Source organism: Drosophila serrata, unplaced genomic scaffold (assembly GCF_035046125.1).
Source record: "Drosophila serrata isolate PLE 108 unplaced genomic scaffold, ASM3504612v1 contig_293, whole genome shotgun sequence".
Taxonomy (NCBI): Eukaryota; Metazoa; Arthropoda; class Insecta; order Diptera; family Drosophilidae; genus Drosophila; species Drosophila serrata.
In genome coordinates this window covers 2,793,100-2,809,990 of record NW_028257191.1, presented here as the reverse complement: position 1 = coordinate 2,809,990, position 16,891 = coordinate 2,793,100, and the positions used below count along the sequence as shown (strand labels likewise).

Below are 16,891 nucleotides of genomic sequence, written 5' to 3'. Positions count from 1 at the left end.
ATGTGGCGAAGGTCAGAGAAGCGAACATAAAAGGGTTGCTCCTTCGGCTTGGATGGGCGTGGCAGTAGCAACAAAAAAAAAACCCCCCCCAAATTGTTGTTTTGCCATTTTTACCTAGAAAAGGACTTCCCCCCTTACCCATCCCCCTGCCATTTCCTGCTTCCTTTCTTCTTTTGGTGAGCAACAGTTGAACATTTGGAAATTTGCATAAATATCTACCCAGAGCCCAGGGGGCTTTCACTGCCCCCTTTTTCTACAACCCTTCTACGCCTCTTCTACGCCTTTCTCCGCCTCTTCTCCGCCCCTGTCCCGCCTTTCTACCCCCCTTGAATTTATAGAAATGTGCACGACACTGTTTCCATTTGGCTTGGGCAGTAGTCGGGGCTCTTTGTTGCCCTTCAAAGGCATTTGGGTCCAACATGTTCATATGAATACTTTATAAGCCTCTCTCTATGGCCATGTGCATACTATACACCTCTCTCTTTCTATGCCACATTTACCTCTCTCTTTCGCACTGCGTGTGAGTAAGTGTGTGTAATATTTATGTTGCGAAATGTTTGAAGTTGACGAAACCATCGGCGTGGTTGTAATATTTAACGCCAACTCAGATCCTCCATTCACACACCAGGGAAAAATGTCTATTTTTAAACGGAAATGTTTTCAATTTCCTGAATAAAAAGGGAAAAAGCCATTTCGTAGGCACTTTACAATTGTAGAAAGAAAGATAAAATTGCATTCAAATAATTCATAGAATCTGTATCCTTGAGGTTAAATAAGTGTTAATATTCTGCATTTTTAAATGGTTATAGTGAGCTAAAAGTGACTTTGTTTTATAGAAATTATTCAAAGGAAAATGTAGTACTTGAAGATATATATTCTTCAAGTACTACATTTTCCTTATATTGCATAATTTATAATGTAAACAATATATAAATATTATATAAATAATATATAAAATAATAAAAGGGTGAAAAGGGTTAGTTGGGAGAAAGTATATATAAAACACTGTCTTGATTTTTATTTGATTTTGTTTATCTATAAAGTACTTTTTATTTCTTGATTTTGTACATTTATAAATTCTTTTTTTACATTCATATTTTTTTCTCAGTGTCCTCTGGTTTTTCCCATCGCTCTTCTCACCCATTTTCCTTAACCATTTTCCCCCCTTTCCTCATCAACGGTGACTGGAGCTTATTTTGCATTGAAATTGAAATGTCCGCAGCTTTTGTTGGCTGCGTCCGCTTTTGGCCAGGTGAAAAGCATTCGCCCCAAACTGGGCCAAAATACATTTACCTCTGCTTGCGAGTGTCTCTATTCTATATATAGAAATATATATACTATGTATTTACTTTGTATATATATAGACGGACATCCTTATGTCCTTATCAAGCTGTTAGCTGCAGTTGAAATTAATTGAAAGTTTAAACATATTGAGGGAAATTAAAGCGGTGATAAAGTGCAGTGTAAAGTGTAAACTGTAGATTTGTCAACGTCCGAGGCATCTGCTATACAGGGTTTCATATATATAATATATATATGTATATTATATATATATTGCACATCGATAACGTTGGGCAATTAATGGGATTATGGGAACAGCTTTCACTTGAGCCATTGATTTTCAGTCCAGAAAAAACAGAGATTTTCGCTGAATCAAGCTGACTTTACCCTGTGTCCGCAGCCTGAAAAGAGCTGCTGTTTTTCTTATTTTCAATAAATAAAGAAATATAGAAATATGTTTTTAAGCATTTATTTAATTGTTTTTAAATATATTACACACTAAATTGTAAAGAAAGTTGGTTTTATCTAGCAGTATTAACATACTTAAAGTATGCGGACAGCTTGTCCGCACAAGAGAGAACTGTCCTTTCAGTAGAGATTTCCAATATTATTTATACATTTAATTCAATGTTCCTGCTTTGATTACATTTAACATTTAAATTAGGAAACATTGAATTCCTTGTGTATCATTTATGCTTCTTAGCTTTACTTTATTTTAATTAAATGATTTTTCATTTTATTATCCAAAGGATGGGCACCCTGTCATCGTTTTTTTTTTTTTGGTTCTCTCTCTGCTGTCATCGATTTTGGATTGCATGAGACACGTTAGTTAGTTACTTAACCCAGCCCAAGCCTGGTTATACCATTTCCCGCACCATTAACCCATTAATTACCGATGGTCGAAAATTTGGCCCACACCTTTGTAAGCTTAAATGAGTTATTGCCATTTTGATTACAGACTGACAAATTTTTTAAAAAATTAAACAAAAAGAAATGTAAAACGTGGCAATAAAAAATAATAATTATCAAAATAAAAATACTACAAAATATAATAATAAATAATACCAAAAACTAACTATTCTTTCTCGAAAATATATATTTAGATTTTATATATTTAATCAAAAATGTTTATAGGCTTTTTTCATTTCCCTTTTATTGGGTTGACACTGCTTTCTTGCGCTCACCCTGTTTTGCTGGCGTCTTTGCCTTTTTTGTCTAATTGCCGGCTATTCGTTTTGGCCAAGTTACTTGGCCTGCCTGTTCTTATCAGCGCCTTTCGCCAGCCGTCAGATGGCTAATGTCTGGCTTTCTGGGCAGCTCCTTGGAATCGGTACGATACTGCGACTTACTCTGCCACACCCACCTGGCGAAAATTCCGACCCATTTGTTTAGTCGGTCTGGCAAATCATTTTTCATTTGCCTGTTGAAATTTGCAGCACTTTGTCTGCCAAACCCAAACCCAAACCCAAATCCACCTGGCCAGTGGCCATCCCCTGTTCTGGCCGGCATTTCGGTAGGTGTCCTATTGAACTTTACTCAGGTGAAATTAATGAGCGCATGCGGGCATAACACGCGCCGTGGGGTTCACTCATTATCCTCAGTTGGAACAGTGGTACTTAAAATTGGAAATAATCGAAAGAGAAATTTTGAGAATATATAAATCTGGTAAATTCTTCTCAAGAGAGAGAGAGAGAGAGAGCGTGTTAAAAGGAGTTCTTAATACTTTTCTCATCTGCTGCCTCTTAATATACGGCTGCCAAAGGAAATTATCCTTCCTTTCAAAGACACAGAGAGAGAGTAAGACAGATCTCCTAATCGAATTATTTTCTAATAGTTACTCTCTTCCTCGAGAGAAAAGGTGAGCGTGAGAATGCTAACATATATTCTCATCTGCTGGCTCTCAATATGTGATTGTCTATTCGAATTACTCTATAGAAGTTGTTACAGAAAGAGAGTTTGAATGATCACTCTCTAGAGAAAGAGAGTGCGAACGACTTGTCTAGAGAAAGAGAAAGAGAAGGACCTCTCTAGAAAAAGAGAGTGCGAATGAACTGTCTCTAGAGAAAGAGAGCGTGAATGAACTCTCTCTAGAGAAAGGGAGTGCGAACGACGTCTCTATAGAGAAAGAGAGTGCGAATGAACTCTCTCTAAAGAAAGAGAGTGCGAACGACCTCTCTATAGAGAAAGAGTGGAACACAGGAAGTTAAACTCTCTAAATGTTGCAATTAAAAGAGAATGCGGACGATCAACAGAATTGAAATCTCACTTTCTCTTGGAAGAGATAGATAGATGGAGTAGGAAACAGAAGCTCAGACAAAGAGCAAAGAGAAGAATTTTAGGTAATGTTTTTCCATAAATTTACTTATTCCAAATAAAATTGTAATGTATTATTCATTCCTTCCTTTATTTTAATACAAAATACTATATTAAGTAATATTATTTAACATTTTTTAGCCATTTTCGACCACTGTGCATATTGTGGTGGGTCCGGTGTCCTCCCAAGCGTCCACTGAAGTGCACCTGAGCGCGAAATGTGTCGGGGGATTCGGATTCCTCCGGATTCCTGGCCAGTGCCACCTCCGGTGGCCAGTGCCCCGTGGGGATACACCCATGATACTAAGGCGGGGGTTGTCCGTGAAACGAGTGACAGGGTCAGCAGGGGGGGAGGGGGCAGTGTGCAGTGTGCGGTTATATTGGCGACCATAAAACGCAAAGTGTCAAAGCGAAATGCTGCAAACTGTGGCAGCCAACGAGCTTTAGTAGCATTTTGGCTAACATTTCAATTGGCACGGCCATAAAGAACGCTTCGAGGGGCAGTCAAGATAGACAGCAATGTACCCTATAAAAAGGATATGGAATATGGGTTTTTTTTTTCGATTTTACAAGGCAATATAGTGTCCAATTTTGTAACTAAGAGAAGTTCTAGAGGGAAAGGTTTCTTCTTAAAAAGCTTACTTTTAAATATATACTTTAGCAGTATATCTAAATTTCGTGGAAATCGGTTTACTGAGAATTATTAGCTATTTCCCTGGAAAATGTATACTCTTTTTCAGAGTTTATACAAAATTAATAAACCCATTTTGTCACGCAACTGCTCACACAGTTTAATAGGTATTGTTTCATACAGTCAGGCAACTTAAACTATTGTTTTCATACCCCCAATTGTTGGTTAATTGTTGAAAATAACTAAACAATTGGTCAATTTAATTCCAACTGAATTTGGCATAATCAGAGCAGCTCTTTTATGGCTCTATTTTATACATAAAATGACCAAAGCCCTTGCTTTATTCACTTAATTAAATTTAACTATTATTACTGTGGAGAACTTTGTGTATTAATACTTAATATTGACAAGAGAATGAACATCAATGGGCATTAAATGATATGTCAATTCTTGTTCCCAACTCAAGCATCCCATTAACCCAGATTTTGTTACGACTTTTCGGTGGATGAAGTAATCCCCCCCAATGTGTGTCTCATTTGACCATTTGACTTTGATTTGTGTAGCAGAGTGCCCCCCATGAATAAAAATGAAAAAAACAAGGAAGGAGAGGAATTTTACACACATCAAATACAAGACACAAAGGAAGCTAAAAAAAAGCGAAACAGAAGTCGCTCGGCAAGTGCCGAAAGACAATTCGTAGCACTCAATTAACGCATTTAAAAAGTACAATGCATTTTGGGGGATGCCAGAGGTCAACACTTGTCGGGGTTTATTTCGAGACGAGACCGAAAGTCTTGATATTGCCCGGCATTGTGCATCCGCCCCATTGTCTTTGGCACGCGGCGAGTGCCATCAGGGGCTTTGTCTTACCCACAATGGGTTCCATTTCCCTCCTCCTCTGCTCCTCCTTTACACCCATCATGTTTCACCATCTCTTTTGGCTCCTTCTCCATTTTCCATTCACTTTGTCTAAACAAACCTCCAATCAACGAACAGCTGCCAAACGGAAAATTGAAATGGGGGAAAACTCTGGCATGAACTGGATTAGAGAGGACTTACTATATATATATATATAGTATCTCTGCACGGCAGTCATCGCAATCAATTGATTGCCGGGCGACCTATTTGGTCTTAAGGATCCTAAATCGTTTCGATTTTATTGAAAATCCAGGCGAAAATATCCAGGCATGGCTCTAACCCCTATTATAATGGGGTTATGACACTGCATTATTTGGTGCAATTATGGATTTGGTTTAGTGTGACCATTTTCTGTTTACCCAAAGTATATCAATATGAAGAATGTAAGAAAAAATACAGTTGTATAGCCTTATTATTATTATCTACGTAAAAGTTTTATAATATATATAATAATCAAATTTAATTTAAAAATTAGAAAGTAGCTAAACATAATTTTTATTAAATTAGTGCCAATAAATACCAATTAAGGCTAATGTCTGGGTAAATTTTAATCCTTACCATTTTTAAAGCCAAAAATATATATTTTAAAAAACACTTTAAAACCAATTAAAATTTTGATTTGTAATAAATCCACGTCCTCCACTCATTAAGCTTTATGACAGCTCGAATCTCTATTTACGAGCATTTAAGCCAAGTTATTGCCTTCTCAAGTGATCCCTGCTGTTTGACGGGGTCATTCAGTAAAGTTTCACTAGCCTTCGGCCTTGGGTCGGGGTGTCTGGGTGGCCGGGTCACCACCACCACAACTCATCACATCTGACACTGATGCCCCCTTCGGGTTTATTACGAGAAATAATTTAACGCATCAACGATTGGCAGCTTCGACCATGATTATTGGCCCTTTTTGCCTGGAACGTTGGGTCCCTTGTAATTGCTATTACTATCTCTGTTGCACGCCTATTTCTCACTCCCTCTGGCTCTGACAAGTTTCTCATGTCCTGGGTTGGGGAAAAAGACAACTTTCCAACACTGGCAGGCATGATTAGGTGTTGGAAAGTTGACTTTAAAGAAGAAAAGTGTTTGTATTTTGTTAGGTTTACTTGGTGTACTTTTTTAGACTTGGTTTATTCTTAATCAAATTTTAAATTATCCATATTTAAAGATTGAATTCAATTTTTATATATTTATTCCCCAACATATTCATAGAAAACAGTAAAAAAAAGGAGGCATAAAAATGAAGAATTTGTGAGACTATTTCTTTAATAATTATTATTAATTTTCTTAACTTATTATTTTAATTATTAATTTACTTCTTTAGCTTTTTAGTCTGCTTTTTTTTAACCACTTGTTGGCCAGCACTGTCCATCGTTTTGCCCTGATAAGGAGAGCTTTGCTAAGCCATGAAATTGTATGGGTCTTTATGGCTCAGTGACCCGCTCACGTTGTTCATGTTAAAATTCCAAATTACATTTTGCATTTTGATTAAAACGTAAACAGTGACCTCCTCCGTTTAATCCCCTTTCCCTCCCCCCAAAGTCTTAGTTTTCCCATCGACATCCAGGCACTCATTCCATTCCCCCCAGGAGACACTGGATTCCTGATGCTCGTTTGCAATTTAATGAAGCAAACTGTTGCTAAACACAAGTGAAAAGGGAGGAGGGGTTTAAGTGTAACGGAGCTGGTGGGGTTTGGGGGGAGGAAGCGGCTTAAGGAAGTACACTGGGAGAAGGGGAATTGTTTTTCTAGAAAATTAGGAAAAGAAACTTCATTTATTTGTGATTTAAAGTTAAGTTAATGTTGGGTTTAAGGGGGATTTATTACCTGTAAATTTTATTTATAGATAATATTACAGCTACATTTATTTATGATTCAATGTTAAGTAAACTTTATTTTTAATACAATTTAATAATCAATTTAAATAATGTAAGTAAAAACCAATTTATAGAATAATTAATATTCTTCGAACTTTACTTCAAAATTTGTAATGGATAAAAGGACGCTCCGGCTCGAAGGACTAAACTGAAAGGAAAATCAAAATAATAATTGATTTGAGTCATTGATTGAGTCTATTTTTTTTTTATAAGAAAAAGATTTAATTTCAAAATATCTTCACTATAGTTATAGGTTTTGTATTCAGCTAAATCCCCATAATTCTTAAATTCTTTTTCTGCCAGTGCAATGCCACTGGACTGAAGTGGAGTGTAGCGGACATGGCACCGCTCGAGCATGAAAATTGTTTGTCCACGGACTCCAGCGGATTCCGGATTCCGGCGGAATAAGGCGTCAGAGAAGAGTAGCAAACGATGGTGAGGTGGAGCAGCAGGAGCAGGAGCAGGAGCAGGAGGACTTGGCTTAGAGTCCAACAGCTGTTCCTCCGCCCTGCCTCCCTCCTTTCCCGCCTCTTGGCAATTTGACAAGAGCGCATTATCCTTACAAAACGGCACCAGCTGGGCCTGCCTCAACACAGTTACAAAAATAATACTAAAAAAAAAGAAAAATGATAGAGAGCCTGCGAGAAAAGTTGGCGCTGGAAATAAAACTGGGGATTAGCCCAGTCAAAACGATTCCGCTGGCATTGGGCCAAAAGTAACAGAAAAATAGGAAAAACAGTTGAAATTATATACATATATATGTATATTTAAAACTGCATAAATCAAAACACTCGTGGAGTCGGTGTTAATTGATTGATGGTCAGTGTCAACAGATGGTCCAGTCACTGGGAATCCCCTTTTTCTTTTCCTCTCTCTCACTTTTTGGCAAGGATTCAAGTTGTGGATAAAGTGGTTTTTGATTTCCTCCTCAATTAGTGTTGATATTGTGGGTTAAGCAGGTATTAACACATTTGGATTGTTTAAAATTGTAGAAAATGTAGCTTATTTTGGAATTTATCCTTATTCTCTAAGGAAATCTCCTTATTTAGAAGTTCACTGAAGCTGCTGCAGAATTTCCTGCAATCTGTAAAAGGATTGAAGCTCACATACCTCATCCCTCAGCCCTTTAAAACCCCTAAAAATTCCAAATCAAAAGGGAAAATGGAAAAGCAGCAGCTTCAAGCTACGAAAAATGCAGAATTGTCAAACATGCAACGCAATTAACGAGATACACCAAGGGGACACCAAGGGAATTCTTCTAAGCTGGAATACACTAAGGAAAATTAGGAACCAGAAGAGCTAAGATGTAAAATAGGGGTTGTCACAGAAAATTCTTTAGATAAGGTTAGAAAATGTTTAAATTTTAGGGGGTTACTTTAGATTAAGTTAGAAAATGTTGAAATTTTAAGGGGTGTTAAGTAAATTTTAGGGGTGTAAAGTAAACCCTTGAAATGTAAACCTTTTCTAACCTTATCTAAAGAATTTTTTGTGACTTATTTAAAATTCTGCGTAATATTTTCATATACTTTTCGTTGCAAGTTATATTTCCTATTTATATTTTTCTACTTAGTTTTTCCTGTACTGTTTTTCTTACTTTATTCTTTTCCTTTTTGGTTTTTATTACATTCTTTTCTTCAAGTGTAAAACCTCATTTGTTTTTCGCTGTGTGCCCCAATGCAGTTTGTGGCTGGTGGCTGATGTCGGAGTCCTGCCAAACATCGAAACGCTTTACGTGCGGAGCTTGGCTGGTTTCCCTTATTGACAAGCCGTCACTCTGCCAGTCCGTCAAAATGCGGGGCTTCGCCTCCGCTTGACATGGCCTACATGCATAGCCTCCCCCTGCTTTTCCCTCTGCATTTCCCCACCTTTTTTCCACATGCCTCCCTTTTCACATTTTCCGAAGGGCTGATTAACTCGATGCTTTTCCTCCACGCATCTGGGGGGCATCTTTACTGCTCCGTCAGAGGTTGGACTTGTTGCTGCAGTTGGACAGGCAGCAGCTTTTGGGCCTCGGTCTCGTTTTTAAGCAGGCATAATTAATGGAACCAGGTCCGGATAATGTCAACATTATCGCAGCTAATTGACAATGGAGAGAGAGGGGCAGAAACTGGGAATTGGGCCCATTCAAGAGTCCGAGTGAAGGCAATTGGTTTTTAATGACATTTACTGGGAATTTTCAGGAAGTCTGAGTAAGAATCAAGACTATTGAATAGAGCTTAAAGATTGCATTCTTTTTTTTTTGTTGTATAGATATTTAATTGAAATACAAATGTAGTGTAATATAACATTTGTTATCATTATTCGAAGGAGAGTTTTATGTTGCTAACCGATGTTAGATTGAAACAAGAAAGGAAAGCCGAAGTTTATATATAGTTGAATTATAAGATTAAATCGGAAATCGATCATTGCTTAGCTTAAAATATTCCCATTTGTTGAATCTTTAATTATCGATATTTTTATATGATAATTTTTGCGAAAAAACTAGGTTTAAAAAACTCATAGCTAAGCCAAAAATTTTTATTTGGACAGCTTTCCTATATTAGTTTTTATTAGGTTACTAAATCTGCATACTTAATTTAAAAGTTTCTAACAATTTAAATTTTTATTAAGTTTTTGTCAGTTTTAACGATGAAATCCGTTATACATTTTTGAAAAAAATTGTCAATTTTATTTTTCGGTCTCAAATAGCTAGTTCGACTCGGTTGTTCATGCTGATCAAGAATATACATATATGATTTATAACATCGGAAATGATTCCTTCACAGCGCTTTAAGCTTCTGACTAAAATTGTAATACCGTTGAATGGGTATAATTAAGTAGGGCAATGTTAATTACTTAATTAATGAATGCATAGCTAGCACAACTGATTTTAAACCAAAGCCTGATCACTTTTTAAGCATCTATAAACAAGATATAATAGTCATGGTTAAGACTTACCGGAATTGATGACACGTCATTGTTTACTTCCATCCGGTGAAGATTTAAGGCCACGTCATTGTTTACTTCCATTCGGTGAAGAATTTTTATGACACGTCATTGTTTACTTGCATCCGGTGTAGAGCTTCTTCCTGTTTATCCAGATGCAAGTAATATTTTCACGATCACTTCCACTTTCACCATAGATGTTGCCAGCAGCCACTCCGCGCACCGAATGAGGCCCGAGGGCCGGTAGCGCCCTGTATTTATAGTCCCCGAGGGAAGAGAACAGAGAAAGTGAGAGCGAGAGAGTAAGGTCTCTGGAGAAAGGCAGAGAGAGAGAGAGAGAGTTAGAGAGTAAGGGCTGCCTGTAGAGATGCATTAAGAGTGAGAGCGGGAGAAGCAGAAAAATAGAGAGACAGAGAAATAGAGAAAGGGAGAAGGAGAAATAGAGAAAGGGAGACGGAGAAATAGAGAAAGGGAGACGGAGAAATAACTGAGGTATTATAATTTTAATTAAAAGCATGCAAGGCAGTGAATAAATCATTTCGGGTCCCATAAATCATATATATTCTTGATCAGCATCAACAGGTGAATCTTTCTAGTTATTTAGAAAAACAATAAATTTTTCGAATTTTTTTTGCATCGTTAAAATTTTCAAAATTTCAAGAAAATTTTCTATTTTGAATTTAATATGCAGATTTGTTAACCTAATAAAAATTAGCATAGAAATGTTTTCTGATTGGAAATTAATGGATTTTTGGCTTAGTTATGATCTATTTTCATATAGAAATAGTTCTTGAAATTAGCTTCTTTTCTTATTTTTGAGTGAAACTGCAATAGAGTATCTCTCTCCCTTATAGAGATTAAATATTTGCTATTTCCACTATATACTCTATCCACAAATCCTTTTGTTTTTCTATTATTATTTACTTTGTTCCCGCCTTTGACAAATTAGCAGTTCACACTTGAACCAAAAGTGTTTTTTTGCCCACACTTTCCCTCTTGTTGTGCCCTTTAATTAGCGATTTTCCAGACTTGTGAAGAGCACAATTGACACCCAACAAACCCATGATCCAACTAACAATATTTACCAAGAGAAATTAAGAGAACGAAACACGATTCTTAATATATTATGATAAAAAAAAACCATTTATTTATTGTGCCTTAGACTAGATATAGATTTGAGCTTAGACTCTCTTCATTTGCCAGATCTTTTAGATCAATTTATTGGATACTCCTAACTATTATCGGAGATAAGACGCTGCTCATTGTAGCGTATGGGATATGTAAGTGCATTTCCCTTGTCCCAAGAGTAGAGTTCCTAAAAAGGGAGAGAAATGAGAATTAGAAATCAAGTGTTTAGTATAATATTCTTCAAGAGAACTTACCACTGTCAGGGGATTGTAACCCACGGTTGTGGTATGGCTAAAGGGATTTGAGAAGGGAAGATTTGTATTGAGCAACTTGCCCTTGTACAAGTCAACGACGTATCGGATTTGGGTATTTTTATCCGTTCCCGAATCAATGGCATATAGATTACCACAAACAATAAACATTTCACCAAATTGACGATGATCCAGGGTGATGTTAAAGTTGTATTGCATCTTTAGAGTATCTGCATCCAACTAGAAGGTATATAAGGTTACATAAATATCCATAGTATCTAGAATTTTTTATCCTTAACTTACCTTGGCCACCAGAGTATTGTTGGAGTTATAAGTGCTATAAATTACCCACAATCCCACCTCATCCACATTAAAGTCCATGTAGTTATAGTCCGTGGTGTAAAGTCTATTAGCAGCAGTCACTCCAGCATATGGCAATTGTGTGGCTAGAAATATTATATAGTCACTTAAGGGATCCTATGTTATACTGACTAGTTCCTCTTACTTATCTTCTTAAGACTGGTCAAGTCCAGCTTGACCACCAGATCTGATCCCCTTTGATGGTAATAGAACGAGCCATTAAATACCACATGTGCATTGCCCTGAAAGATAAAGAAAGTAAAGCACTAAACTCGAAACAAGTAAATATAACTTCCAGCTTACATGAAAACCCTCAGTTATTTCGTACTTCCTTCGAGGTACACTATTCATTCGATACTGAATGCGAGTGGTAAACTCAAATAGATTGTAAGGATCATTCTCATTTGTCACAAAAGTCTTCTCACGATCACTTTCCGGCGCTGGATCTCTTAACCAGGAACCAAATTTCTCATTGACCACCTTGTGGAAAACTGGTTTTCCCACCGCATACAAATAGCAGGCTATAAAATGTTGGAATATAAACTCAAAGGTCTTAAAACTTAAGTTAATATACTTACTCTTGGGACGCTTGGGCAGTCCTGGATAACTAAGGTTGCCTGTGGCTTGTATTTCAAAGTTGTTTAGAATAGAATCCTTGCATTGGTAGAGACTAAGGAAAAGGATAATTTAATTGGGAGTAGATATAGGAAAGAGTTATAAAGATATATAGAATATAGTTATATAGAATATAGTTATACCTTGGATCTGGACACTGGTCACAAACGGGGCACTCACTCTCCGGCGGTCTTTGGCCATAAACTTTGATGCTATTGCCCACATAAGGGGTTTCGCTATTGGGATCTTGAGCTAAAAGTTGGGTTAAGAGAGGTTTATATTTTATATCTATAATATAAGATATATAAACTTACGTGCTACTTCAAAGTTAACCATGGTGGCATTAAGCTCATTTCTGGCCACACAATGATAGTAACCAAAGTCATCTTTACGAAGATTGCTAATGGTCAAGCGCATAGAGGTCTTGAAGTTCCTGAAAAGGAGGAAAACTTCCAAGTAATATAAAACCGATATATTTAATATTAAAACTAACCCCTCTGGATACGATTCGATGCCATATTTCTCACTGGGATCAAGTATTTTGCCATCATAAGCTCGCTCCCAATAACGAATTGCCTCGGGAAATGCTTCCACTAGGCATTCCAAGGTGGCACTGCTTTGGTACTCGGCATAAATCATCTGCCGATACACCGATATCATGGGAGCAACTATATATAAACGAGATATTTAACTCTATAGATTAGAATAGAGAAAGAAGTAGGGATACTTACAGTGAACCTCCACAATAAAGGTGGCATTGGCCACCGGAGCAATGCCATTGTTGGCATAACAAGTATAGGCGGCCATTTGGTGACGAGTGATGTTGGTGAACTTTAAGAACTGGCCATTAATAGAGGCCACTAAAAGGGAAGGAGTAAAGAAGGTACTTAGATGAGAAATATCACTTCCCTAAGGATACTCACTCTCCACGCCATTCACATTTATGGTTCGACCATCTTCCCGTCGCCATTCCACTTGAGGCATGGGATTCCCCGTTGCCGAACAGCTCAGGTTCAAAGAGCGTCCCTCTTCCACAATCACAATGCGATTGAATTCCGGTGAATGCAGATCTGTAAATTAAATTAATTAACTTTAAACTAAACCTAACCACCAAATACTAACCTGTTATGGATGGTGGTATGAGGAGATCATTGGAGGAGCTTCCATTGGGGAATTGCATTTTCCAGGCATTAATGCCAGGCACTCCGGGAGTTCCATTTGTTCCCGGCTTGCCAGGACGACCGCGTGGTCCGGCAATGCCTTTAAGACCACGCTCACCAGGCGGTCCCTGGGCACCCTTGGGTCCCGTTATGGACATACCATCCTTGCCATCCTTGCCATGGAGTCCATCCTTTCCATCTCGACCCGATAGACCATTCTTACCATCGGCACCTGCTCTTCCCGGGACTCCATCCAATCCCGGCTCTCCAGGCACACCATCTCGTCCATCTAAGCCAGCTCTTCCGGTTGCTCCTGGATCACCTTTGGGTCCACGTGGTCCCGTAAGACCCGCATGACCCACACCATCGACGCCAGGGGCACCGGGTAGACCGACATCACCTCGATTGCCTTTGGGACCTGGGATGCCGGGCAAGCCGGGATTACCTGGAGGTCCCTTGGGACCTATGTCACCAGTGGGACCTTGCGGAGCCGGTGGGCAGTAATCCTGGGTGCCCTTGCAGAAGCCCGTGATGATTTTCTCCGGAACACGACAATAGGTATTCAGATAGATCCATTCATCGCCACCAGGAGCAGCTCCCTTTTGACCCGTTCGCTTGCGAATCTCAGTATCCTGCTCCTCGAGCACCTTGCGATGATTGGGATTAAAGAACTCAATCACTGGATCCGCTGCAGGAATAAAGAAGGTTAGAAGGATTATCAGAAGGACTTCCTTTCCATTCCCAACTTGCCATGCATGGAGGAGGGCGACGAGGAGGCAATGTCCCGGCGCATCCGTTTTCCGGTGGTTTGCGGCATATGACTGATCAAGTTATCCGTAAACTTGCGCTCATTCTTGAGGGGATTCAGGCGTGGAATAGAGCTACTTGTTGTCGTAGAGCTATGAAATATGACTGAGAATATATACTGGGACTCCAGAGACCCTGTTAATTCCTACCTTTCCTCCAATTCGTGACCACTTTCCAATATCCGACTGACCACTGTCCTTAAAACATCCTCCGATCGCATTAGCTCCGCCTGAAACTGAGCTCGAAACGCTCTGACGGAGGAGGGACCACCCACTGGCGATGTGGAGCTCTGATCCTGGGCTTGGGTATAGCACACAATGGCCAGGCTGGCCAGGATTAGGGTGAGGGCACCCAGGTAGATGTAGATTAGCATCAGCGATGACTGCCTGCATTTGCACACCTGACAGATGGAGGATCCGGAAGTGGAATCTCCATTAACCAACTGATCACTGGAGGCACTCGACTCCAGGGGCGGAGCAGGAGGAGGTGGTGATCCCTCTGCTGGATCATCCTGTGGATCATCCTGTTGCTGCTGGCCTCCAATGGACCTTCGCTTTCGCTTCTTTTTGCCGCCATTGTGGAGACTCTGGTTAATGGCCAGAAACATTTTACCGGAAGCGGTGGTGATGAGCTGCAGGGAGGGGGAAAATATATACAAAAAAGACCATATATATTATTTATAATATATAAAATGTATATATTATAATTATAAACCATAAAATACTTGGGTTTTTGCTTTGAAAAATAATTATAAATTTCTTTTTAGCTAAGCAAAAGAAGTTATGCTAATAAACCTCTTTAAATTCAATTAAATTCCTAATAATAACATTATTATAAATCTTAATTAATTATACATTTAGAAATGTGCTTATTTTGCTTATTTATTATTTTTAAAAATAGAAATCAAAGGCCTTTAATTACGATTTCCAATTTCTGTTTTGATTTATGGCCACCGACTGCAGTTTCGGAAATGAAATCAAAATCGACTCAAAGGCCATATTTATAGATCGCAACAATGTCAAGCGGATAAATTTAAATAAAAATCAGGAATATTAACAACGAACTTAAATGTTAGTTTTTTAATAAAATTAAAATTAAATTAAAAATTAAGCTAAATGCAATTGCATTATTTAAACCGCTTTTTTACCCACTTGTATACATAAGAGCAGTGACAACTTTTCACACTTTTCCCTCTGGAGACACAAATGGAGACGAAGGCGGAGAAAGAGACAGAGACGAAGACGGAGATGGAGAGAGAGAGAAAGAGTAAGAGTGGGAGTAAGAGAGAGAGAGAGAGTGACCGAACGCGTTGGCGTCTAATGCTCGACTGAGTGAGTTTTCCGCCGCAACGGTTCGTTCTCCATGCTTTCACCGGCAACTTTCCCACGCATCCATTTCACACTCTCTCTCTCTTCCGCCGCTCTCTATCTCTCTCACTTATACACTCTCTGTCACTCTCCCTTCCAACTTCCTACCTTTAGCTATATAGATTTACGCACATCGTAAATAAATCGGAAAAATCTTTAAATTCGTTTGATTTCTGCTAAATTAAGAAACCATTCGAAATAAATGTAGGGAAATGCATGGGGGGAAATTAAAAGTCCGAAAAATTATATATCGTGACTATATAAATATATATAATTTTATATATAGGAAATGTATAGGGGGGAAATCATTAATTTTTTTGTTTAGCTGCGAGAGAGTTTTGGCCGCTGGTCGCTCTGTAATTCCCACGCCTGCGCTCTCTCGGAAAATTTTAGTTTTTCTTTCCGTTTTTATTATTTACTTTTAGTTTTTTGTTGTTTTTCCTCCTTTTTTTAATTCCTTTAAAGCTCAGGAGGATAAAAAGTGTCTTGGCTTGATTTTTTGCTCCGTGGAGAAGAAGAAGGGAACACTTGGCGATTTCCTCAACAAGTACAAAAGTTTAATGGGGCAAACTTGGCCACAAAAGTTTTCATATTCGTTATCAAGTAGTTTCCTCTCAGGTTTTTCACTATAGCTATATCTTGGCTTTACTGCAGAGAGATAATGCACTGAGAAATTAAGTAAATATTGGAAAAAGGAAACTATTCTTAATGGAATACTACAATTTAAGCCAGTAACAATGCATCTTTCTATTAATTTTCGATTAATAGTCTGAGTTTTTTCATAAAACCTTTATTTATTTAAATAAATTAAACCTTTCATTCTTAAATCATACAAAAATAAACAAAAAGAGGGATATTTATTTTTATCCTCATACTTTAACTAGTTGTTAAAACAATCAAAATGGGAAATAAATATATAAAAGCTGAAATACATCTTAAGTTTGAATAGCGTTTCTTAATGGACTTAAAAATCTAAATAATCTATTAACAAATATTTTATGTATTCCTTTTTTGTAAGTTATTTGGTTAAAAACGTTCTTATATAGTTGTTTTTGTAAAAATGTTGTTGAACAAAATATTGTTGAAGAAATATTGGTGTTGTAAAAGGGTTTGTTGTTATTTTAGGTAAATATACAATCCCAACCTTGGTTTTTAGCAGTAAAAAGGTATAAAATGCATTGTTTTATATATGTAAAAGATCTATATATATTAATATATAGAGTAAATATATTATAATATATAATATATTATTACAGTTCTTGAA

At 37.7% G+C, this 16,891-nt stretch overlaps 2 protein-coding genes across 4 annotated transcripts in view; one reads left to right on the top strand and one right to left on the bottom strand.

Annotated features, from left to right (window-relative positions):
- The window catches only part of LOC110184297 (potassium voltage-gated channel protein Shaker), a 128,313-nt gene that overhangs the window by 4,341 nt on the left and 107,081 nt on the right, over positions 1–16,891 (top strand). The gene's annotated exons all lie outside the window — the stretch shown is intronic.
- LOC110184301 (uncharacterized) lies at positions 11,056–15,589 on the bottom strand. The gene is given in 14 exon segments (XM_086836782.1): positions 11,056–11,254; positions 11,322–11,558; positions 11,622–11,764; positions 11,824–11,920; positions 11,982–12,199; positions 12,257–12,348; positions 12,437–12,545; positions 12,608–12,726; positions 12,787–12,961; positions 13,025–13,153; positions 13,217–13,363; positions 13,416–14,141; positions 14,204–14,891; positions 15,412–15,589. Coding segments are annotated over 13 exon segments (2,940 nt in total). The 5' UTR covers positions 14,868–14,891; positions 15,412–15,589; the 3' UTR covers positions 11,056–11,170.